At 47.2% G+C, this 24,522-nt stretch overlaps 8 protein-coding genes across 8 annotated transcripts; 3 read left to right on the top strand and 5 right to left on the bottom strand.

Annotated features, from left to right (window-relative positions):
• Window positions 1–3,042: 3,042 nt before the first annotated feature.
• On the bottom strand, window positions 3,043–3,789 carry VFPPC_00943 (NlpC/P60-like cell-wall peptidase; the record flags this gene model as incomplete). The annotated part of the gene is made up of 1 exon (XM_018280861.1): window positions 3,043–3,789. The coding sequence occupies one exon, from the start codon at window positions 3,787–3,789 to the stop codon at window positions 3,043–3,045; it is 747 nt and encodes a 248-aa protein (XP_018149237.1).
• Window positions 3,790–5,449: 1,660 nt separating this feature from the next.
• VFPPC_12933 (glutathionylspermidine synthase) lies at window positions 5,450–6,904 on the bottom strand (the record flags this gene model as incomplete). The annotated part of the gene is made up of 1 exon (XM_018290710.1): window positions 5,450–6,904. The coding sequence occupies one exon, from the start codon at window positions 6,902–6,904 to the stop codon at window positions 5,450–5,452; it is 1,455 nt and encodes a 484-aa protein (XP_018149236.1).
• Window positions 6,905–7,530: 626 nt separating this feature from the next.
• On the top strand, window positions 7,531–7,914 carry VFPPC_12932 (hypothetical protein; the record flags this gene model as incomplete). Its single annotated transcript, XM_018290709.1, has 2 exons — window positions 7,531–7,771; window positions 7,826–7,914. 2 exons carry the CDS (start codon window positions 7,531–7,533, stop codon window positions 7,912–7,914), a joined length of 330 nt encoding a protein of 109 aa, XP_018149235.1.
• A 1,466-nt stretch (window positions 7,915–9,380) lies between these two features.
• Window positions 9,381–9,830, top strand: VFPPC_00942 (glyoxalase-like domain-containing protein; the record flags this gene model as incomplete). The annotated part of the gene is made up of 2 exons (XM_018280860.1): window positions 9,381–9,714; window positions 9,766–9,830. 2 exons carry the CDS (start codon window positions 9,381–9,383, stop codon window positions 9,828–9,830), a joined length of 399 nt encoding a protein of 132 aa, XP_018149234.1.
• A 491-nt stretch (window positions 9,831–10,321) lies between these two features.
• On the bottom strand, window positions 10,322–10,823 carry VFPPC_15262 (hypothetical protein; the record flags this gene model as incomplete). Its single annotated transcript, XM_018293015.1, has 4 exons — window positions 10,322–10,430; window positions 10,486–10,542; window positions 10,596–10,675; window positions 10,740–10,823. The coding sequence occupies 4 exons, from the start codon at window positions 10,821–10,823 to the stop codon at window positions 10,322–10,324; spliced, it is 330 nt and encodes a 109-aa protein (XP_018149233.1).
• Window positions 10,824–12,994: 2,171 nt separating this feature from the next.
• On the bottom strand, window positions 12,995–14,319 carry VFPPC_00941 (hypothetical protein; the record flags this gene model as incomplete). The annotated part of the gene is made up of 4 exons (XM_018280859.1): window positions 12,995–13,415; window positions 13,506–13,914; window positions 13,995–14,017; window positions 14,111–14,319. The coding sequence occupies 4 exons, from the start codon at window positions 14,317–14,319 to the stop codon at window positions 12,995–12,997; spliced, it is 1,062 nt and encodes a 353-aa protein (XP_018149232.1).
• Window positions 14,320–15,784: 1,465 nt separating this feature from the next.
• On the bottom strand, window positions 15,785–17,503 carry VFPPC_00940 (carboxylesterase, type B; the record flags this gene model as incomplete). The annotated part of the gene is made up of 3 exons (XM_018280858.1): window positions 15,785–16,191; window positions 16,239–16,985; window positions 17,050–17,503. 3 exons carry the CDS (start codon window positions 17,501–17,503, stop codon window positions 15,785–15,787), a joined length of 1,608 nt encoding a protein of 535 aa, XP_018149231.1.
• A 3,045-nt stretch (window positions 17,504–20,548) lies between these two features.
• VFPPC_15261 (fungal specific transcription factor domain-containing protein) lies at window positions 20,549–22,946 on the top strand (the record flags this gene model as incomplete). The annotated part of the gene is made up of 4 exons (XM_018293014.1): window positions 20,549–20,572; window positions 20,694–21,008; window positions 21,124–21,597; window positions 21,660–22,946. The coding sequence occupies 4 exons, from the start codon at window positions 20,549–20,551 to the stop codon at window positions 22,944–22,946; spliced, it is 2,100 nt and encodes a 699-aa protein (XP_018149230.1).
• Window positions 22,947–24,522: the final 1,576 nt, after the last annotated feature.

Genomic DNA, 24,522 nt, shown 5'->3' with positions numbered 1-24,522 from the left:
TTGCTGCAGCCCGCAAAGATAACCTCTTTTAATGGATTTAGTTTAAAATCTACAATTTAATTAATTTAATTGCATACATGAATATTAGACCCAGAGTCTAAGATAAAGGAATCCCTTAGTGGGTAAGGCTCCTTTTGGATAGACAGGGCAGCAGAATCTGATTCTGCGATTTCTGCCGTCCTAACTAACGGAGCAACGGGCTCCCTTTATTCAATTTGGCTGACAAAAGCAACGCCTTTGACATCTTGATAATTCTGATGATCGGATTTCCCTTCCTTTGGAAGGGGAATAGGATTGAGAGCCCTCTGACGGGCTCGTTCAATTCGGGCGGCCAGCGCGGGATTCTGCAGCTTCTGCAGAATTTGGGCCTCAATCGCTGGGTTTAGTGCCCAGCCGACCGGTCTTTTCTGAGGGATTAGGTGCCAGCAGTCATCGTAATAGTGCCTCTTTCCGCAGAGACGGGGCTTGCTTTTTCGGGCTGTCAAAAGCAGCCGATTTGGCCCTTTGATCCTGACTGCCTTCCTGACTTCCTTCCCTCTGACTTCCTTCCCTTTGGAAGGTGGCTGCAAATGACCCTTTTTCCTCGGTCATTTTCTGCTGACGATAGCTCTCAGCAAAATAGTCAGAAATAACCCTTCCGTCAGGAATCTTATCCATCCATCCGGGCTTTTCTAACCGACTTTTTAACAGGATTTTGTTGTTCCAGTATTCTGAAAAGGCAGGGCTAATCGGGGCCACAGCCATCAGGAAATCCAAGGTTAGGCGAATTCCCTGGGCATCAGGCAGCCCGATTTGACAGGCTTCCTCAAGGACCCTCTGCCAGTTTAATATCCAGGTCTCAATTCTAGTACGGTTAGGGGCCCTAAGGATTAATTTGTATCGGGTCAGAACTTCCTTTTCCCTGACCCAGGAAGAAGCCCAAAGACGGGATTAAAGAAGGATTAGCTGCTTTAGAACGCTAGTTTCTAAAGCTATTACTTCCTGGAATTCCCCTGTGGTCTTTAGGATGTGTTGTTAGATACCAAAAATCGCCTTCTGCTTTGCCTTAAAGGTCTACAGTTGGTGATAATATCTATTAACCCGATATCCAAGGTCCCTGTATTCCTCAGCGTTCAATTCAGAGGGCTCTATAGCTGACTCTTTGATATCGCTGACTTCGGGTTCCCTTAGGCAGGTCAGGGCGGGTTTGGTAGGAATCTTCAGGTCAAGGTATTCCCAGATTCCTTGGTTTAAAGCCAATTTCTCAATATCCGATATCCAAGGCTTCCAGTCATTGGGTCCTTTGAGGATGACCCCGGAAGTGGAAGGGATGATATTTTCCATGATAGTAATGGGAGCTTTCCTTTAGAGGAAGAAAAGGAAGACTTCAGAGAAGGGTGCGATAGTACCGATTTTACAGTAGAATTCAGCAGCAAACCGAGCTCATAACTATCGCAGGATAGCTACAGATTTAAGAGATTGAGGGCAATAAAAGACTAAATTAAATGATATTTACTTGACTGACTATCTAACGGAAAGAAGGAAAGGAAGGAAATTATAACTCTTTTTATAAGGCGTTTCTGAGGGATATTCAATGACTCAGTTGAATAGGGATATTCAATCCTATTGAATGACTCGGTTGACTTGGTCCGTGATGATCCAGAGCAGCTCTCGTTGACAAATTTAGTCTTTTGTTGCCCACAATCTCTCAAATCTGTAGCTATCTCGCGATAGGTTGTCAGGGTATTCTCCATACGACGTTAAGGTAACTGGGTACATAAACGTATACATGTATCCATCTGATTGTTTGCCATTGACTGTTTGCCATCGTTAGAAGACCCGCGTCAAGTGCTCCGCAGCATCCAGCCCTCAGTGCCACTTTGATTTCTTCGACATCTGGCGCAAACAACTTCCGACCTTCCTTCATCACTTCGAGCAATTCCATCATCATCCCCGGCACAAAATCCTAGCTCAAGAAAGAAAATCACAACGCTCAAACATGCTTCAAAACCAAAATGGTGTGTGGTCGAACGATGACCGTACGCAATACAATTCCGAGCCTGGGTCAGTTGCGTGTCATAAGCGCAACAAAATGCAGGCAGATGCACAGTCTTCATCCCAGCAGCACAATATTCAGCAGTCGCATCACGAAGGATACCTAGGGAACCAACCTGACTCGCGGGAGGCACAATCATTAGCGGATACCATGACGGCCGTGTTCGGGCAAAGCTCTACGTCGCCATATCGACAATCACAACAGCCGAACGGTCTTTTTGGGACAAACAGGCAGACACCAGAATGCCTGCTATTCCACAAACTTCGCTCGATCCGGCTTTTAGAGACGCGGGAAAGAGGGATAAGCTGATTGCAGCGTTTGTTTCTGCTCATGATAAGATGAACAGAGGAGCTGTGTAGGGCTTGAGATCAAGTTTGGGCTAAGTTCGGGGCAGGGCTGCTGGGCTGCGGGCATCAGCCATTACTTATTGTGTGGGGTTTGTTGCGAGAAGTCTTTCGGGCTCATGAGGCAGACGTCTGTGCTCTGTTACGAATATTCTCAGATCCGGCTTGGTGTTCGGTATGGTAGCTTTGATAAACAACGATAACCCTCCATTTGCCTTGAGCTCTGATGTCTCTATCAGCCCGGCGCCTTGCTTCGTCTCGGCTGTTGAATTCTCAGACAACGACAAATGGATTGGCTTCATGGTCGAGAGTTTCTTCACTGTAGCCTGATATAAGGATTTTCTTACCCCATACCATTCTTCATTTTACGCCTCCATCAAGTCAACAACGCAACACTCGGGTCAGGTTGATTGAATAATTTGCGAATAACAAACAGCTTTTTATATGCCAAAGTAACTATGTGCTGGCGCGTGGCCACTCTATAGTAAGTAAATACAGAAAAAAGAACTATATACTAGAGTGATGGACCCGTGGCCAGGAGGATGCTATAGTACAGAAAAACGGTAATGAAGTGTGCCCCCCGTTTATAGTCTCCCAGGTCTGTCAAACAAGGTGGATGCCAATGAAATGAATCCAGGTTGAGTCGCAAAGCGCGTCATTGATTTAGTCAACAACGTTCTTGTATCGGTAAGGCTTGGCGACAACAGAGCCGACCTTCCAGCCAACAGAGCGAGTCCACTTAACACAGCCGTCAGTTCCCTTGCACTCGAGTGTGTTGTACTTCTTCTTGGAGGCATCAGTCCAGGAGTGGAAGAGAACAACGTGGCCAGCAGCGCCACCAGTGCCAGAGGCAAGAGTTCCAATCATATCACCAGCCTTGATGTCGTTGTAAGAGATGGCCTTGCCGATCTGGCCGAGGGTGACGGTGCTGTAGCCGGGAGAAGCGGCATGCAGGGCCATGGAGACGAAACCAGAGCAGTCAGTGCGGTACTTGCGGCCCTGAGGATCGGAAGTAGTCTTGCGCATGGAGTAAGGAACGTGCTTGTTCACCCAGAACATGCCACGGGCCATGATCTCCTTGCGAGTGATCTTGCCCTGGTAGGAGGAGCCGCCGCTGCCACCGCCACCACCGCTGCATGGGCCGGTGACCATGCTGCTGGAGCCGGTCTTGACATAGTAGTCGGAGACGTAGCAGCCGTGCTGGGTCTTGTCCCAGATGTTGTTGCCGGAGACGGACTCGCCGGTGGTCTGGCAGCTGAGCTTGACGTCCTCACCCTTCTTGTAGGTTCGGACGACCTTGTCGCTGGTGGAAGGGCCGGAGCGGCAGTTGACATCGTTGCCGGTGATGGGGTATGCGCTGACCATGGGGAGGGCCGCGGCGAGGGCGACAGCAAGAAGCTTGAACTGCATGATGACGAAGAGGGTGGTCTGTGGTGTTTACAAATGAAAAGTATTACTTGAAGAATATGTCCTAGAGGAGGAAGGTTGTGTGAGCTGATGAGGAATTGGGAATGTGAGAATTGGGGATCTTGTTCGGAATTTATATTCGGTCTGAAGAATGAATTTCTATTATACCGGATCGGACTGCTTACTGTTTTGACATAACGGTCTTGTATCCAGCTGATGATGGTGGTGGGTCGAGTTGCTTTGCCCCTGCATGATGATCCTCATCGCCGGGATCTACAACGTTATGATAGGCATTCTACCCAAAAATAGTAGCATTCGGGAGAGGCTTTTGAGAAGGGTGCACGAAAAGTACAAGCTTTTGGACAATAAGGTTAAAATTGTTCCTGACAAGTGTATTCACATCCTAAAAATGCTGCATCATGGCTTCAAACAACGTTTCTTCGCATGGCCGGTGTCCTGGTAAATCATCTGTCACTCAACGTTTCGGGACGCTTTCCGCTTCCTGACCAGTAATTTACTTCTTCCTAGATAAGGGATATCTTGACGTAGTTATGTATGAGTCGGTACCAATTCGATTAAAAATACACAATCTGACATGAAGCTCTATGACCTCAACTCTTCGCCTCACGCGATGCAAACATAATTACCCTCCTTTGGTGGTCTCATCATGTTAGTTCTGCAACAGAACTTTGGTTGACCAAGCCCGCTATTAATTTCCTCCATAATTACTGCCCGGCCAAATGCAACATCGCCGTCTTCAGACAAGGCGGCGAAGTGCACAAGCTGAAGTCCAAGAGAAGGTCAGCAGTGCGGTGCTATTCCCAAAACGGCTTAGTTGGGGGCTAAATCAGGAACAGTATTCAAGGCGACGAATGATCTTCGTGTGGAGAAATGCAGATCCCTGTCACGATGTTGCTTGAAATAGAATCTGGGCTTGCCAAGACGGGTCATCTCTAAAGAGCATAACATCAGCCAAGATTGCATGAGCCAGGATGTCTTCATCAAGGTTTGTGGACTTCAACATGCACGTCGAGAATAGGGCAGAAGTCTCGACCGACACTTGGTCTCCAACTGCGATGAATTCAACGGATGCAAGTCTGGACTCTGGTGAAGCGGCCATCATTTTGCATTGAGAATAAGCGGCAAGTCTGCGGCTGCAGGTGGCAAATGTGGTGTTGTGTTCAGTGGCGGGTCAGAAGTATTTGAACGAGGCCAAAGTATCGAATTTCTCGTTATGTGCTGAGGAATATTGAGCTGTGTTAGTGTATACTTAGATATGTTCAAATACTTTATATCAGAGACTGTAGATGGCAATATACAATGTCACGCCGTAATGAGGCATCATTGCGAAGTTGAATTCTCTATACTGCAGAAGAACCATTGCAGTGGATCAAGCTGCAGCCACACACCGAAGCCGAGACCATTCATCGAGGACAAGAATAACATCTGCTTGTGTCCAGGCATAACGCCACTTCCGAATGCTTATTTCTGCATCTCTAGGCATGCCAATCCTTGGTGGTTTGGCGGTCGCCTTGCAAGGGGACAAGGAACCTACTCAAAAGTGCGACTCAATTCTTTTCTTCATCAGCTAAAACTATCAATTGCCTTTGCCAAATTGAACCTTTTCTCCGCCCATCCAAAGCCCGCATTCGATAAACCGCTCTCATGTAACTGTTTCAACTACTACAACCTGATCTGGGGCGAAGTCGGAGTGGTAGATGAGGTTGTGAATGTCAGTCGGAAGGCCAGTATGCCCTCCGTCACTCAGAGACTTATAAATGCTCAGCGACGCGTCAATCTCGTCAAGGGTCGGGACTTTACTCGGCGTGTACTGCAACGGTCCATCTGAAATGGAGTGCGGAGTAAACACAGAGGAATTCGACGTAATCGGACCTGAATCCTCGCGGATACCCATGCCAGCAGACTCACCATCTACAAACCAAAGACCAGGCACAGCGTACATGTTGTTGCCCTTCCCGTCCTCAAACTTTGCTGGCACCGAGAGCTCTTGCACGATGAACCCTTCCTTGCCAAACTCGCTTGTCGACGCATCTACGAGGACGTTGCCGTCATCCACGAGTGTAATCCCCTTTCCTTCTCGAGAGAAAATAGGCTTTCGAGCGTACTTGGTTAGCGACTCTGGCTTTTCGCTCTCAAAATACGTCGGCAGTAACCACTTGCTGCGCGGATCGTCCTTGAAGAGCTGCCAAAGAATCGCAAACAAGGCTTTATTGCTCCAGAGCATCTTGTACGGAGGTTCAATCCACACCGTGCCTCCGATGTATTTTCCATTAGCATCGCGTAGTCCAACTCTGTTCATGTCCTTAAACACGGCCTCGGCAGCAGCTTCCTCCGCAAGGAACTCATAGGGATACAGCTTGAACAGCACGTCTATATGCTCCCCTTCATGATCGTGGAACCGCCCGTCTGGATGCATTTGTATCTGCTCCATGAACAAACTCTTGGTGAGCCAACCGGCCTGCTGACACGTGTCCATGAGCAATGCTAGGTTCATGACCTCCTCCCCCGAGTCGTCTCCCATTCCGATGGCAAAATGCACCTTGACCGGGTGACCAATCTTTTTCTGTATCAAGTCAAGGTTTCTTTTCCAAGCCTCGACGAGCCTCTCGGCAATGGAGTTGAATTGATCTTGACCTTGCCCGGTCTGCTCGAGCCAGTGCCACTGAGCGCATGCAGCTTCGACGAGCGATGTCGGCGTGTCCGCGTTGAACTCGTAGAATTTGGGAAGTCGCAGTTGCGGATCCGGATGATCGAGGCCGCCAAACGAAAAGTCAAATCTTCCGTAGACGCTGCCCCAGGATGGGTCACGGTGCCAGGACTCCTTGATTTGCTGGAGCGCAAATGCCGGTATTGCCATCCTGTTGACGATGACGTCGGGATTTTGGACTAGATATTCAGCCGCTTCGCAACACATGCCAAAGACATCTTTTCCCGCTTCTTCGATTAGCTCGATTTCTTCACTGGTAAAAGAGTAGTATCTGTCATCCGGCCAATATGGCTGGTCTTTTGTTAGGCCGGGCATGTCAGCGTAGACCAGGCCCTGGCTCTTCAAGAGCTTAATTGAGTTGGGTCGTGGTGGAACCTCGACGCGTCGCATTGTGGGAAGTATAAGTGAAATTGTATTCTAACATGGACGTTAATTGAACCGATTATTGTAGAGGTTCTGATTATCTACTCCTTCGGTATTCAGGATTGTCATGGGGATCTTGGCGGAATTACTTATACTTTTACATGTGGAAGGGAAGGGAACCAACAATTAAGGTCCCCTTTGCAGCTTCGCCCATCGGCGTTTCTATTTGGCTTTGATCATATTGGCCCCGAGACAGTGGCTTCGTTGAGATCTAAGCTATGTGCAGATCTGGGGTTCGTCCTTATTGCATTGGCTGCTGCCAACCACGAGGCATGAGAAGTCAAAGAGAAAATCCCTCATTACTAGGATATTTTGAATATGACACAAGACCTTCGATTTCCGTGGCGTTTTCAGATATGAGCGATTATAGTTAAAAGAGAACTCATGCAAGACTAAGATGTCTCAAATCCGAATCCGACGCAAAGCCTTTACCTTTTTTGCTGTCAAAGACATGAGCGATAAAAGGCACTGTCCACATTTTGAGGGTTTTTTGAGCGAAAAAGGCATGGCTGTATTCTATAAATTCCAAACAATGCCACCATTATCTCGCTTGTTTCGCGCACCACTTCTCCCACTCCGCCGTAACTTACACCATGAAGCACAACACTTTCACTCTGCCCTTTTTGCAGCTGGCTGCAGCAATCTTCGTAGGTCGTACAGAGGCAGCCCCAGTAGCCGAAGCGGCGTCTGCACTTATCGAGCCTGCACCTAATCCATACGTGGAGGAGGCTGTATCTGGTAGTGATACGAGCACGGAGTCACTCTCTCCGCGAACCGCCAACGTGAATCCTCACGCCAAAGACGGTTCCGGTCTCATTCGTGCCGCCGGCAGGCGTAAGTTCAGATACAAACACTCATGTGTTTCAAAATAGACTGACTGCATAACAGATGATAATTGTGTCCATCCGGATGGCACTTTTCGGTGTCTAAACGTCTTTATGCCTCGGGCTCTGGGTAGTAGACCTTGGGTGGGTTGAGATCGAATATGGGAACCTGTGAACGCATCTGCCCGGTAATACTTTCTGTTCCTCTGGTGGGTAGAGCTGTCTAAGGGTTGAAAGGCGGCTTTCAGAGGATGTGCGGATTATTCGGATTGTAATTTACTGAATTTGGCCCTCTGGCGACACTTCACTCTCTTTGCGCACAGTGTGAGTGTAATGGCAATATTAAATCGCAAATTTTACGACATGGTGGTCAAGCGTGAGCGAATATTTGTGTGGGTTTCAAACATGGAACTAGTAACCTGAGATTAAAATGGAAAGCAGCCATACCAGGTTCATTCTTTACCGTGTATAGGAGATAGTTCAATGACAGTATTCAATATCAGGCCAACAGCAAGTAAAAGGTGTGCTCCACGCCATCAAGGTCGTGAAGAGACGTGAGAGAAATCGTTCCTTCCTTCTCTTCCATTCCTTGAACCCTAGAAATCTTCTTCATGTGATGCTCACTGCGAGTCTCCCGGTGTCAACGCCTCATCGCCATGATCCCTTCAGGCTTTCTCTTGTTGGCCATTCTCATCAGTCACATCAGCTCGGTGACTGCCGTCGGTTCTTTCATCCAACCACCTGCCGCCGGGTCTGAGGGCGACTACCAGGATGACCCGAGATATCAGATTGGAAGCACAGTTACTCTGCACTGGAATTCAGAGTCAAAGATTGCCACAGATGTCGTTCTGATAGAGGACTATCCAAACTTACTCTAGCGAATTATCGACCTTCGACCTAACGTCCCACTACCGGTGACAAGCGACAATAACTCGGAAGGCTTGGTTGGTCGAGCATTAGAGCCCGTGGAAGAATTGACAGCCCAGGAAGTGCGGTATTACGTCAGTGTTTCAGAATTTGTAAATAGGATGCACGAGAAGCTTGGGAATAACCGCCTTGCATGGCAATCCCGAATGCTACCTAGATCAGCCAACCAGGACCTTTATGCCATCCATACTCGCCAAGCCGGCGATGGTTTGAATTAATCCGAGAGATATTGTAATGATAGTTCTAACATTGGCTTGTAGTCACGGGTTCGACCGCACGATGTCTCAATTACGTATATGGACTGGCATACTAACTACACCACTCTACCCAAGTAATAACATTGCCACACATTTCTTGAACCTCCATTAGGGTGTATCATTTATCTTGGGAGCAGGGACTCCGAGGATGTGAGTCCCAAATGTGGAATTGATGAGCGGCGCGGCATAACTGTCGACAATGTTTCCACAGGGCCGTTTCCAGGATCACCCACTTTCACGGTATTTCGCTTACCCAGCGTGATTTTATGTGAAAGCAACAAAATTTCCCAAGATGCCCACAACCTGAGAGTGCGGTTTGGGACACAAAAGCGCCTTCACTGATGCTTCAAAGCAACAAGTTATCGTTGATCCCAGGCTCGGCGTACCAATAAAACTTCTTAATCCGTGACTTCATTTGACCACCTATACGCCAACATGCTCAGTCACGTTTCTATTCGCGTCACCGACCTCGAGGCTTCGGTCAAATTCTATATCACAGCGCTAGCTCCGCTGTCTTTCACCGAAATGCGTTTCCCTACTGTCATCGGACTCGGCCCAGCGAAAGCGACAGCCCCAATTCCCGAACTGTGGCTGCGCCAGTTTGCCCCCGACGCTGGTGATGGTCAGAAGGCCAAGCCAACACCAGTACACATCTCGTTTTGTGTGGATGATAAGAAGTTGGTTGACGAGTTCCATGCTGCTGGTATTCTGGCTGGAGGAAAAGATAATGGAGAGCCGGGAGAGCGGCCCTGGATGAAGGGGTACTATGGTCAGCTTTGTTGAACTTTTGAATCAGGGCACATGCTGACGAAAGCTACAGCAGCGTATATTCTTGATTTTGATGGCAACAATATTGAAGTTGTGTGCTTTTTGGATCACGACTAGTTGGCATGGTTCGCACAGTACTCTATGGGCTGGTGCTGAGGGTCGTGAGATTCCCTTGCCAAGGTCTGTTGCTGGAGAATTTGGGACCCGAATGAGGATCCAAAATCGTATCCTGACTGTTAAGAATGCATAATTCGAGTTCAAAATTTCGTTGTCTCAGGAAGTCGGTCACAAAGCACGTCCATGCTGTCAAGCAAGTCTACTTTCGTTTACATGAGTCAACACTTCAAGGTAAGATTTCACGGTCAAAGTCTGATACCATCAAAATTACAAGAAGGAAGAAGTCAAGAGTTTGAATACTAGCTACGTTGGGATCAGGGATGCCACCTTGCTAGACATGATAGGCGATTGGATACGTTAACCGACCAGAATCGATACCATTATCCAGATCACCGGCCCAGTGCAAGAACCTTCAATGTAATCAGTGACACCGAGACCCCCGACACCATTGAGAACTGAATCTAGGGCGCGAGTAGAAGCTGAATGCTTCGTTAACGGGGATCAACACGATAGCAGCCCAAGCGGATCTTGTTGACTTTGTGCTTGCCATTCGTTGGCCCATCAACGACAAGAGCCGGGTTACCATTGGGATAGCTGCTCCTAAAGCGGGTGTTAGTACGTGTCCTCGGTTGAAACCGTCAGGGCCGGCACTTACGTCCAGCAGAGCAGGGAAACCCGACTGCCGCTTTTGATTTCAACTCCCTGGATTTCGCTATCAAAAAGAGTTAGCCTAGTTACTTGACTGAAAAGTCACATCTCACTTACGGCGTGCCTTCGAGCTGGTAGACATTGCCCACGTAGGGCTCATGGGTGCGATCTCTGCCATTGTTGACGTCCCACTTGACCTGTTGTTGAGTATTAGCCCCGGGCTCCAGAGTTGTAAAAGGGGTCATAAGATTTTGGCATTACCCAGACGGTGCCCTCAGGAGCGTCGCCTCCGTCAAAGTCGATGTCCTTGATAGGCTCTGGTGCTGCCGTAGTCTCAGATGCCATGGTGAAGATGTGTTGGAGAAAAGGTAGTACTTGGAATTGAGAATTGAGGGTTGAGATGTTGACTGGTTTGGAGAAGAAGGGTTGATCGGATGGCAGTCTGGCTATTTATGCATTTCCAAGTAATCCCTTTGTCCAGAACGTAGCTCCTTTTCGTTCTTTGTTTCGTCAAGGTCCACGCGATGCTAGTTGCCGTCAGGTAAAACAAAACCGCACACCTTCAAGCCACCATCACACGTAATATACGACATTGTCGGGCTATGATGAGGCAGAATCCAATCGCATCTTTTATCAACTCAATATTATGTATTGAGGAAGGGCATTTGTGTAACAACTCCCCCTCAACTCCGCTTCCGGCGATGGCCAGATGCAAGTAGATGCAACTTACAGATCATATGCCGAAGTCTCACGTGCGTATAATAATGGATTCAATATTCTGCAGATTGGACGAGGACTGCACCATAGCTTGCGGAGTTCGAGTTGAAATATGTAGGGCAACCTGAAGATCCTGGCTCAACCGTACGTGAATCTGATACAGGACGGAAGCAATCCACATGCGTAGAAGGTGACACAAAAGAGGAGAGAACAACCAACAGTAGTAGTCGTCTCATGCGTGCATATATCCAGATCTGTGGCGGGCTGTTACTGCCAAATATGGATGAAAGCTGTTTCAGTATCTGCGCTGATGCGCCACATCCTATCTCATCACATCTAAGATGTGGAATACAGGTCACAATCTTAGTGTGTCCTTCGGAGACATCTCCACCTGGATGGTGCAACATAAGAATTTATGGAATGTACCGACCTATCACGCACCGAGTATTTGCTCATGGGGAAGATCGGCCATCCTGCAGATAAGTTACATATATCTGAGAAGCTAGGAAATGATTTGGGAGCCCTTACAGCTTGCTGAAAAAGCAACCAGGTGTCATCACGAAGTTACACCAATGACCATTACTCTACCAAGGTTGGCCGAATACTCCAAAAGCTACGGAGTAGTTCACGAATGCTCGCCTTTCGTGTGACAGAGTAGGTTCTTGGCTTGTCTTCGGTAACTGTCTTTCCGCGTCCACCGCAGCTGGTGTAACCCGTACTATCACGTCGGACAAGATAACAAGATTCCGATAGGTCCAGGTTCACAGCCAAAAATAGCCTCGGAAAAAGTCGTCCTACCTTCTCACTACTGATAATGCCCACTCTCTTGGAAACGAAGCACAAGGATCCAATCGCTGAAACAACAACATAATATTCTGCTCTCTGGTTTCGATGTAACATTACCAAGCTTTTGTGACAATACAGATTTGACCGAACCACCTTCGAACTGCCCTTTACTACGTCACCAGACCGTATTTACATGATATATGAGTGCGACAATAGTTCGCAAAAGCCTTATGAAACTTAGTAGACTGTTAACTATTGAGGCTCTAGTATGGTTGATTTAGGGGGCATTGTTGCCTCTCTCCCCAGTCCTTATCCACTCTGCTTACCCAAGCCTGGCATGTTGTTTTGTATTTGTCCCTATATATTACGTAACAACGTGAGCCTCTGTGTAAATCTGAGTTTGTCTGAGAGATCTCACCTACGTTTTAGCTTACTGGAGTTAAACTGGTTACACTTAGGCTATCAAGCAATGATGGACGAGCAAGATACTTGCGTTTGTCCGATGCACTGCAGCCAAGGATTCTCAAGTAAGACAAATGTACCTGTCCAGACCTATGTGATGAACCGCTTTTTCTTTTTTTGCCATGTCATTGTCGATCAATCCATTCCTGGCAATTGGACCCCTCAACCTGCCCGATAATGGTCCCGTGCTCACAGCGTCATAGATGATGATTGAGACTCGATGGTGACTTGGATTGAGCTGCGAATCTCATTGACGAAGGATTGATGAGTCTCATACTCACTAAAGCGGGTTTACTCTACTTTTATAGTTTTTACAGGGCCTCGAAAAAGATCTTTTTGGGTAACACTGGGAGTGTCTAGCTTGCTTGTGTGGCCAGCCCGCTTATATGGTATGTTAGTTATAGATTAATTATAATAATTAGGTAGAATCTAAGTAAACGTGGTAATGCTTGCCCAATACAGGGGCCGTTCTATTTAATACAAGTTGCAAGATGTGGACTAAGGGGTATCATGCTGGAGATCCCGCCGGCCGGTATGTCGTACTACTTCGGCTATGTTTCCATTGGTTGGGTCTGTGTTCGTGAACCAAAACCAGTTTTCTCATGTTCTTTAACGGTTTCTGTTTTTAGGACGGTCGTAACGGTCCTCAAGATGCCGCCGTTCGTATGAGATGGGTTCAAATGATCGTCGAAATCGTCGAAATCAGCATTGACTGCGTCCCTATTGTACCGCCCCGGCAGCCCTCCCTTTTCCGCACTGTTGACAGACGTGGAAACCATGCTTACTCTAGATTCGTGGGCGGACAATGGACGGTTAAGGCGGTCCCTGGACGTGGCATTGGTCAAGTGATTGGTATCGTTCCGTTTTGTGCTATTATTCGTGCCACTCTGAACTACCTTGGTGATTAGGGTGGCCATGGTAAGTTCGACGTGGAGCTTAACAATGTAGGCTACAGGAGCAAACTGAACATAGCTGGCAGGACAAGACAGCTAGTTAGCTGGAATCGGAACAAATCAAGTTGGCGCTTTGGTAAGCTGCCTAGTTACTGCGTTGGAGACTCACAGATAAGGACTGGGTAGGTTCAACATGCCAACCAAGAGCGCGTCCATTGTCGTGGAGAGAATTATGGCTCCAATGTTAAAGTAGAAAAGATGCCAGTACTTGTCAAGGCCTCCTGCTATAAGGCGATATCGTACCAGATACAAGAACATTAAGCTTAGTCCAAGATCTAGCAGCAGGAAGAAAATCTTTTCGGCCCTCTCAATATCCTTCATGAGTTGAACCTGTTTTGGTGTGGCGTCTGGCATCTGGCCCGGGTTCCAGAACGACGCAGTGGAGATATTGACGGCGCTGATGACGATAAAAAGACCTATCTTCAGCCACATAGCCTTCCTCTTGTCGACCATAATCAGAGAGACTCTGTTGGCTATAATCTGCGAAAGCAGCTGCGTCTGGAGGATCCACACGATAGCTGAAATTGTGAGCTCTACTATACACTGCCCGTTGTGTGCATATTGTGACCCATGCGAGACGAGCCTGGCTATGACTTACTGATGCCTGCGAGAAACCCAATACTGTTTCACTCTGTTAGCTAGTTCTTTCTTGTTCAACCTCCTGCACACAATGCGGAAAGACAGCAGAGGGGCAAACAATACAATGAAACTCACCTTCCTTGAATGACTCCTATTAGATACAGGAACGAGCAAAGGTTGAAAACAATGTTAACCACCAACTCGATCCAGATCATATACAGGTAGGCATGATGAGGGAGAGTCCTCGAGCGTCCCAGAATTTTACGCGTCTGCTGTGTGACACTGGCCGCAGTGAAGGGAAAGATGCCCCAGAAAAGGCCAAAATAGAAGGTCGCGATATCCATGGCGACAGGCGACACTAGGGGATATTAACGAAAGTGGGATTATTGGAGTTGACTATCAGGCTATCTAGAGCTTTCCGGAGCTGGCAGACGATGGTTTATATAAGCTAATGCATAGCAGTGGCAGAACAACCTGGGTGGTTTAATATGAGGTTTATTAACTATTAACATCCGTATCAAAGGTGACCCATAAGACTCATGCAGCGGTCAGGGGAGTTTTCTCGGTCTTGCTTCGTCGTCCCGTGCATTATTCGGAAGTGCGATTGATGGGGAATTGGTGACCATTTGCTGGGTTCGCTACCACTCAATGCCATTGATTGCAAGGCATGATTGTGCAAAGTCGTAGTTCGTGGCTTCAGCCACCACTTTTGACAACGTGGAAAAGAAGCTTAAATGTGCGTGTTGCTTTTTGGGCAGTGTGAGCGCACTTTTGAGAGTCATCCGACACAAAATCTGTCAGTGGTGTTTAAAACTTGAACACTAACACGAGCCACCGTATTGAAACGTAGTGTTAAAGCGTAATTAAGGCTTGTAGAGCTTTGGGCTCCCGACGAGTCAAGGATATCGCGACGAGTTTAAGCTCAGGTCCAGCTCATCTACTCGGACATTACGTTGTGGATAGTTCGTACGCCTGGCATCCTAGCGACTGAGACAATCTGGCGTCGTGCTCGTGGCTTGTTTCGGTGCCTTGTGACTAGGTAACCGGATTCCTGTCGACACCTAGAGTCATGTCAAGCCCAGGGCCCGATGCCTGGCTTCACTTTACGGCTTCCCACGATAAGCCTATGGCGATTAATAGATGCTATCAACAATTGCTAGCACGTTCCAATCTGGCAAAAGCTACAAACCGTACGCGGCCCAAAATGCACTAGAAATTAGAAGAAATAAAACAGCCATAAACGCCATGTATTAGAGGCACCGGATGTCAAAGGAATATAACCTGCACTATATCTCTGCATCAGTGGAGCGTTACCTCTTGCTGGAATGGCCTAGTGGTCATTTTCTTTGATAAGATACCTAGCCAGATAGAACCCATGGTGTAGCATGTGGGAATAGGTAGGCACATTAAGCCACCCTCATTAAACTCCAAAACTAAGCATATTAATCTTTCTTCTCTTCCCTAACTATCTAGTAGTCCTCAACTTTGGACTACTAAAATGCTAATATCACCAATTTGGGCTGGGAAGTGATAGACGGATACCCACACTGTACGAGAAGTAAACATCGAGACTCGTATGTCAAGAAACTCTCTCAAGACATCACAATTAATTCAAAAATTGAACAACAGGATTGTGGGCTCCAGAATAAAAGAAGACAGGGGAATCCACAGGCTAACCCTCGTGCTGCAGAAATGAAACTGTTCCTTGATGACACGGAGAATGGATTAACACCGTCTTGACTCGTGCTCGTCAGGTTTGGCGATGTCACCGCCCCAGGTATGCGACACAACTCCAGGGAAGAAGACATGCTAGTTTGAAAGTTGATGCCCCCGGGAACTAAAAAAATCACACTGCGGCCCAGCATCAGGGTCCTTTTCTGCGCCAATGGTTTTATATGTGATGGAGAGGACATCGAAGCCCACGCTCTCTCCCTCTGACTTGTTACCTGCGCCGCTGCTTCCATACGATGGCCAAAATGGGGCATGCCGAGAACGCAGAGGATTTGGGTCACCCGTGACCACGAAACTAATCCAGTACCTGGACATGACGTCTGTGATGGTTTGGTTATTCCCCTGGCCCAAGGCACCAGTCGTTGGTGTGAGAAACGCAGCTGTTGCACCGTGCAATTGACTTCCAGCTGCGAATATAAGCTTGAAGACAGCAGAAGAATTATAGTTGTGATCACTCATTGCTGATGCCATATAATATGTTGGACCTTGATGTTGTTAGTCAGGGTTCAAGTTTCTCCGAATGACGACGTACAGTTAATGATGAAATCGCCAAACCAAGTCTGGCGTCGGAAAAAAGTTGAATTGAACTTGGAAGCCGGGTATATCTGGTAAAGGCGGCTAAAGAAAGAAGGGCCAGCATTCGGAAACAGATATTGTGCATCTTTTGTTTCGCCAATCTGGCTTGTCTGGCTGCTATTCGTGAACATCACGCCCTCGTAGGCATCGTGGTCCACGATGGTAGGGACAGAGTAAAAGTTGCCCTGCTTAAACTCCAGATCTGGCAGCTTTCTAATAAATCTTCCATCAACAACCGGTCCATAATTAAACACACCATACCCATATCCTGGGCTAGGGTAGGTTGTGTTCATGGAATTGGAATTTGCCTGCTGCAGCTGTGCCGAAGGAAGTGACCGTAAGCAATCGAGGGTGGTACAGTTTGTAAGTCCCAAGATAGACTCATATTGTAACTGCCGTGAGCTTGAATTCATAAGCGGCTGCCACCAAGGATACTCGGCGATGGCTCCGCTGAATGGAGGACTATCAAAAGCGCCTCCCGCAATCAATTGGTATGTAACGCTGCCGCCGCCCGCAGAACCTCCCCAGATTGTGACCTTGGAAGGATCGCCACCGAAGTGAGCAATGTTTCGTTGAATCCATTCCAAGGCTTCTCGCTGATCGTATAAGCCGGCATTTGCAACGCCGTTTGCTTCAATCTGACTGCCGGCCAGAAATCCAAACATGCCGAGTCGGTATTGAATTGAAACGTAAATAATCTTGCCTTGACCAAAAGAAATAGCGTTAGTTGAACATATGTTAAAATACTATGGCGTTGCAAAATGTACCTTGAGATTTCTGTACCAAGTCATCTCCTGGAATTGATTGAGCAGATCCAAGTGCGTAGCCACCTCCATGAATCTGCACCAGGACAGGCAGCGCGGTGGAAACTGGTTCCGCTGGAACAATGACATCAAGGATTAAACAGTCTTCAGACTGTTCAATGGTACCGAGATCAAGTCCTCCATTTAGAAATTTAGGCGAGCTTTGATAGCAGGCAGGACCAACTTTGGTAGCTGGAAAGGTGCGTCCCCTGATGCTCGTATCAAGCTCAATTGGCTGGGGCTTGTGCCAACGGCGTTTATTGACTGGTGGTAGTGCATATGGAATGCTACGGAAATAGTTGAGTCCTGTTGACGCGTTGTAGTATCCGTTATACTTGGCATATGACAACAATACAACGGGATGCTTGGACCCCTGCCCAGCTACCAACGCCACGAAAGACAAGAGAAGGAACAACATTGTGAATAGATGTGAATAGCTATGAAATTCTGTATACCATAGTATAATTGAGGTTGTCTTCGTTCTCTTTAAACATTTCTGAGATGATAACTTTTCCATTTGTCCGACTCCGGGTTACCCTGATCAAGACAGGAACATAATGTATTCAAGGTAAGCCATGTTCCAAAAAGGAAGGCTTTAATATCTTCTCTACAAGGTGCAATAGCTTCTTAGTAACCTTGCCCTAGACTGCTCAACATGTGCTAGTGGCTGCCGAATCGGGGTTTTGAAAATGCCCGGAATTCCGAGAGCAAGTATGGGTAAATCTTTGCGATGGAGCTCAACTTCATCTGATCTGTTTCCTGAGAAAATGCAGTGTCGAATGTTTACAGGGGTCTCCACTTTAAAATACCATGAATTTACGCCGGAATTATGGGAATGTTGGGTTAATGGCGGCAGAGTCATTCGCCTCCTGTAGATTCAAGCGTTCGGACGACCGGGTCACCTTGGTTGTCTGGGGTCAGATGTGATGAACTTATGTCGGAGTACTGGTGGATCTGTCTACATGAAGGTGATCAGGTTGGACTTATCGGAGTTTACCCCATGGGGGAATCTTGGCTGAGGCTGGAAGAGGCTTCGCTAGTGTAGCAGGATGCTATATTAGATCCCTGCTCAGCTTGCATGTGTTGGCTATTGGCTCATTTCTTGTATTCCGTTATCTCAAACACTGTTACAAAACCTACGATAAAAGCACCAGTTATCAGTCAAACTGACAAAGAAATCTGTCTTTTTTTGACCTATCAAGAGGGGCACTGTACTTCTAATTTCGATGGTGACTGCATGTTATGCAATGAAGCGCCGGTTTTGGACCATTTACAGTTCCTTGTACTAACCAGTATCAGCTAAACTAACCTTTCACGTTTGTCACCACCCACTTTACCTCACTCGGCAAACAAATCTGTCGTTTCAGGAATCGCTAGTTGTGGTGTGTTCCAAATTCAGCGGCATCGAGCCCAGATGTCACCTGAGGCATGGTGATGATGTCGGATGCCGGCTACGGCGGCAGAATCTTAGGCTAGTTGTGTTGGCGTTTCAATGCTCCCGATGGTTACTACTCAAAGGAAACGCTGAAGTTGTAGAAAGATGTCTCTTTTCTGTGAAAACGAAAGGCGTTGGTTTCTGATTACAGCCAAATGCAATGGTTAGACTGAGCTGACTGAGAAGTATCCAGAAATCTCAGGAAGAATATGACGAAATTTATGTCTTTTATAATGTGGTTCGCCGCATGAAACGAATTATATGTCAGTGTAGTAGTCACTTGCAGGTCAGCCAAATCAAGCATCGCTGAAGATGGTCGTGGCTTCCCACACTATTGGGCGATCCATTTCTTTGCAATACTAGAGGTAATCAGAAGATAGTGGGTTACTGGCTGAGGCTAAGATTTCTTCTTTGATTTAGCGCAAGAACCAAATTGGTAGTTACTACAACAAGCGACGCCTAATTTGAGTCTCTTGATCCTGGTTAGCCTACAAGCAACCAACGAACCATCGCTGGTTCTCATTCCTTTTGTCTACGGGTCACTGCCTGCCACCTTGTTAAACGAGTCATAAGCTCATACCTGATTGGCCGATAGGCGGCAATTGGTAAACATCATCGCCAAATGCTCATGCTGTTGGCTTGTTGTTCCGTTTGACCGCAAGTGGCGATCTTGTATGTTACGTAGGCGGATTGTTGAAAATTTCCGAGAGCCGAACACATTCTGTGTAAGTTTCCAGGACTTCATTTAAGTCTACTGACTATAGAGTGTCGTAATAGTAATGCATTTAACCAGGTGTTCCTTGGGCATCACTCCATATCATTCAGCTATGACGGCTAACTTCCGATACAACTCTCTCTATTGATTCAAACGATTATTTGGAAGTTGTCCTCCAACATTGCCTATACTTCTAACTTGGCTGACTTCATCAAATGAGCTAATTAATCGATTAGTTTTGCTCCCAGTAGTTGTTACATTATCAAGATGGACTTTGAATGTATTAGAAGTAAATTTTGGTGGTTGAATACCATCGTAGACCGTGTTGGCGAATGATCTTCCACAGTTCATAATGAATGCCCCTCTGGAGTAAGGAGCTGGAAAGGGAGTTGCCATCCCCATGGACATGCCCTCATAAGTGTACCTACAGCGTCCACATCTCTGTCAAGAACTATTGAACACAGTCAAGCTGTCATCAATTCCGGTTCATGTGATGAAGGTGCCATTGCATCAAATTTCCTGGCATGGCTGGAAAAAGAACCGCATCTATTAATGCAGGTCAAGGCATGCCGCTAAGTCGGACATGGCGCGGATCTCAAGATGATGAACTGCTCCAGGAACCCCTGCCTCCATTAGTCCGATGGTGTTATGAGTATTTGCTTGTGAGCGCAACTATGTTAGGACAGCTGCTTGTGGTGGTTGTGTTTGATAGCTCCTGTTGTCGCGCTCAACCTGTTTGGTTGTTAAACGCCACAAGCCAATTCATTAACCCTGCTTGTTTCGAAATGCCGAACATCGGTAGGCATTTTAGTAGAATGAGAGTCATGCATGTCAAACTCCTGGCGTCTATTGCTTCATAATACATGGCTTGCAAACAACAGTTCCTGGAAAACCTCCACTAACTTCCTTGGGGCAAAATGCGGAGTCTCGGACAATATTTCGGGCTGCTATTTAATGCGCGATCCCCGAGCTGGCGCCACCCGAGGCGGAGAGTTCGGGAGTCGGTTAGAAACTACTAGGTGATATACTGGGGTTTACAGAATTGCAAATGAGACAGCGGCATCCCATGGTGAATGTACGCTTACCAGCACAAGTTGTGTCAATTCATCCAGCAGCGACCGTCCGAGAACATTAGGTGTGAACGCTTTGTTCCAGGGTCATCAAGTTACCTGTGAGCTCTTTTCCATGAGAAAATCGACTTGTATCGCACTAGAGAAATGCCGGAAATCGCGGCACCTAAGAAGCCACATCGACCTGGTGGTGTATTGGCTTGCGTCAGGTGCCGCTTTCGCAAGGTCAGATGTGATCACAACATGCCCTGCTCAAACTGCGTTAAGGTATGTCAAGAAAATACATGTTAAGACTTCTACCCGCTTGTTTCTATTTGTAGAAACTACAATTAAACTCATTTCTGTTGGAGAAGTTCGCTGATGATAGCTGATCATTTGTACTTCAAAGGCAGATGAAATATGCAGGCCTTCTACAAGAGTCCGAAACCGAAGGAAATATCGAACCAAGGGCTACCTCCAGGAGCGGTTAGCACGATGCGAAGAACTTCTACAGAAATTTTCAGACGGCATAGACACAGGACACCAAACCAGCCGGGCAACGGGACAATTTCCAGGTGACGACACCGATGAGGCATACCTTTCGGAGGTATCGTCCTCTCAAGATGGTGAGCACGGCAAGCGGGAGCACGCATATGAGTTGATCGATGATGATGGCGTTTCCAGATTCACAGATAGCTACATATGGGCTACTCTGTATACAGAAGTGAGTCTTTAATTTGATTTGCATATCATTATATCCATGTACTTGCGATATGCCCCCTGCTGGCGGAAGTCATAAAAACAAAGCGGACGTTGCCCATGCTAAATTCCTCTTGTAGCTACGGGCAATGCGAGAACTTGTTGAAAACGACGAGGCAGACGACTCCAGTAGTGTTGACACTGAGAGTATATTATCAAGTCATGGCTTGGGTCTAATACGAGGCGGCGACCTATCGGCACCTAGCTCTGACAAGTACCTGCCAAGCCCTACACACGTTTTCAAGCTATGGCAAATCTTTCTAGACCGTGTCAACCCATTGTTTAAAGTGGTACATGCACCTACCATCCAGCCCATTATCATTAAAGGCGCGACGAGCTTAACAAGCCTTCCCCAATGCCATCAAGCGTTGATCCTATCTATTTACGCCACTGTAACGCTGTCCTTGACTGAGAAAGAGTCTATTGACCTGCTAGACATACCTCGAGACTCCGCGATTCAGGCTTTTCTAGGAGGTGCGAGGGCAGCTCTAATGCAGTTCAACTTCCTGAAGAACTATAGCATGTTTGCTCTGCAGGCCCTTGTCCTCTTCGTGGTATGTGCCAAGTCTAATATTCCACCAATTTTGAAAGTAAATGGACATCTAACAAGTAAAAGCATTGTCTTCAAGGACGGTGCGATAGGCATGCGGCTTATATTTTGTGCGGAGCCATTGTTCGAATAGCACTAAAAATGGGCTATCATCGGGACGGTGAAATACTCCAGTTAGATCCGTATGAGACCGAGATGCGTCGCAGACTTTGGTGGCAGATCATGATTCAAGATTCCAAGTACGCCATGCTTTCTGGTGTTACCCGGTCTTATCAGCCGTTTTTCTGGGACACCAAACTGCCCAGCAACATCAACGACGCAGACATCTTCCCAGGCTGTTCTGGTACGATTAAGGGGCGGGAAGGGCCAACCGAGATGGCATTCGTCTTGGTATTGGCCGAAATACATCACTTCAAAATCTCTATAGATAAAAGCAATTACGGTGCAGAATTTGAGGCGGCCATCCTAGGAGAGATGCAACCAGATGACGAAACATCTACCGCTCGCTACAATGCAACTCTTGCTGCACTTCAAAGACAAATCGACAGCCTGGATAAGAGATTACAAACCATCGAACGATGTTACATAGATGAAAACGCCGGCAATCACCACAAGGCTGCCAAAGCTATCCGACAAATGTTGCGTGCTCGAACAGCGGACATGACACTGCCATTTTACGACCAGCCAGAGTACGGTATCGAGATTTTCGGGCCAAGAGATGTCTTGTTCAAAATGATGGTGCTTGAAATTGAGCAAAGGATTGACGAATACGAATTCATGGGCAAATGTGGATTTCTCTGGTTTTTCAAGCCATATTTCCAATATGATATACTCCCTGTCATAACTGCTCAGCTCTGTCAACGACCTACAGGCAGTTTGGTAGAAAGAGCCTGGGATGGTATAGAGAAGCTCTATGCTTATCACACCGATTTACTCGATGGCCTACAAAGCGAGCATATAACCCAGGGCAAGGTAGTTTTGAGAGCTTGGAAAGTACGTGAGGAGGGGTTCAGACAGACCGGGCAGCATTTACAGAAGCCTCAGTTCATCCTACGCTTACAAGAGCTTGTGACAAAGGATACTGAAACAATGAGTAATACTGCGCCATCACTGTCAAATAAGGACGATGAAATCCAAGTCGCGGCGCTACTTCAGGGGCAATATTCACTTCCGCCTCTACAGAGTTCTGAGCGGCAGCACCACCAGCAACAACAAAGAATGACGCTGCCCATATCTATGGAAGAGGTGTTTGGCACGGCAGGCATGAACTGGGAAATTGTTAGACACATTGTAAACGGCCCAGATTATCGTCCTTCGTACGCTGTATGTGACAGTGAGTTCGACGGTATCTAAATTGAGGACCACGGGATGCCAAGGGACTACTCAAACCAATTTCACACAGATGGCTCGCCACCTGCGAGTACTGAAATTTCACGACAGAAGTTAGTCATATACCGTTGAATGGATAAACGACGGGATATTTTGATAACCATAAACCTCACTCAATTCAAGATAAGACCCATATGCTTGGATCCGACTGGCAGATGTGGACTGCCGATTCCTCCATCTTGACAATACATGAGTAAACACGCCCACCCCCTGTCATCAGTTTCGTGGATTTTTCTTGCGACCATTTCCACCTAAGGCTCAGAAACGATTTCGTCTTTCATATAGAAACGATAAGCTCCATAAACTAGTTCGGTTGCAAGTTTCAGAAGGCCACTTCTTTAGCGCAGTTCGTGATACATTTCCCCGTTCGCCAGCCGTGGCATTCAGGAGTCAACAGGAGGCACCTTTCAAGTCTTCAATCGCCCTCGTATTCATTATTTAGCTGCCCTGAACCTTCCTCGTCAAGGGAGCTGGCCCATTCCATCTGCCGTTTAAGAAAATGTCAGCACTTACTTCCTTCTTTGCAGACTGACTGATATCCATTCGGTCTGTGTTCCTTATACTGACAGTTTTCGGTACGGAGTCTAGGGCCCTTGTTCGAACGCCCAAGCCAGGGGATAAAGGGTTGGTTGTACGTGGCGGCCATACAATGCCCCGTGGTCGGGTCTGGGAGATGTCATCAATTGATCATTATCATGTCCCTGTTACCGACATAATGTCACTCAGGGTTCACCGAACTTCTCTTGCCGCCGCGCGGCTTGGTGTGATTGTAGTTCTAACACTTTGTGAGTCTCGTGTATTCGCCAGCAAATAGAATACATTTCATGCAAAGAAGTTGATCCAGTGCTTCGCTGAAGAACCACAAACACCCATTGTTTCTTATGCTATTGAGCGAAATCTCGTATCTCCTACGTGTCTACATGGGCGGTTACCTACGTACAGTCTGTGGTGACAGGTATTTGCCTACTGCCTCTATACACGAACGCAACTCGATATGTCGTAGAACACACTGCGATATGGGATGCCTTCTACCTATAATGTTAGCACGAATCATGAAAAAAGAAAGTATTGCATTGGCTGCAACCAGTGCTCATGAACGGACTTGACAAGCCTTTTCGCTTGGGGAGACAATCGGCCGGAAGCAAACCTCGGATGATCTGGCAATGATGACCCGCTTGCCAGGTGCTGGCAGTGCGGTTGCATCTTGGACGCTCCTTCCTCTTCGACCTCGCAGGCATGAATGCACGTATCAACCCTCACGTAGCTGCCTTAGAATCAAGGTAGTAAGCTGGCTTCCATAATTTCTTTCATCTCCCCAAAATTTATCTCTGATTCTTGTAACATCTACATCATCCCGCTTCCCATGACCACTATCATCGGGCAACTCACACATTCCTTTTTTTTTTTTTGCTTCGCTCGAAATTGTGGCAGCAAAACTTTCATCAGAGATCATTTTCGACATACGAACAATGACTCCCATACAAAATGCCCTTCCTGTTCCCCGCCAAAAGCGAGGCACGGGGATCCAGCTCAAGACATC

The sequence above is a fragment of the Pochonia chlamydosporia genome, chromosome 1 (assembly GCF_001653235.2).
Source record: "Pochonia chlamydosporia 170 chromosome 1, whole genome shotgun sequence".
Taxonomy (NCBI): domain Eukaryota; kingdom Fungi; phylum Ascomycota; class Sordariomycetes; order Hypocreales; family Clavicipitaceae; genus Pochonia; species Pochonia chlamydosporia.
This window is presented reverse-complemented; position numbering and strand designations above follow the sequence as displayed.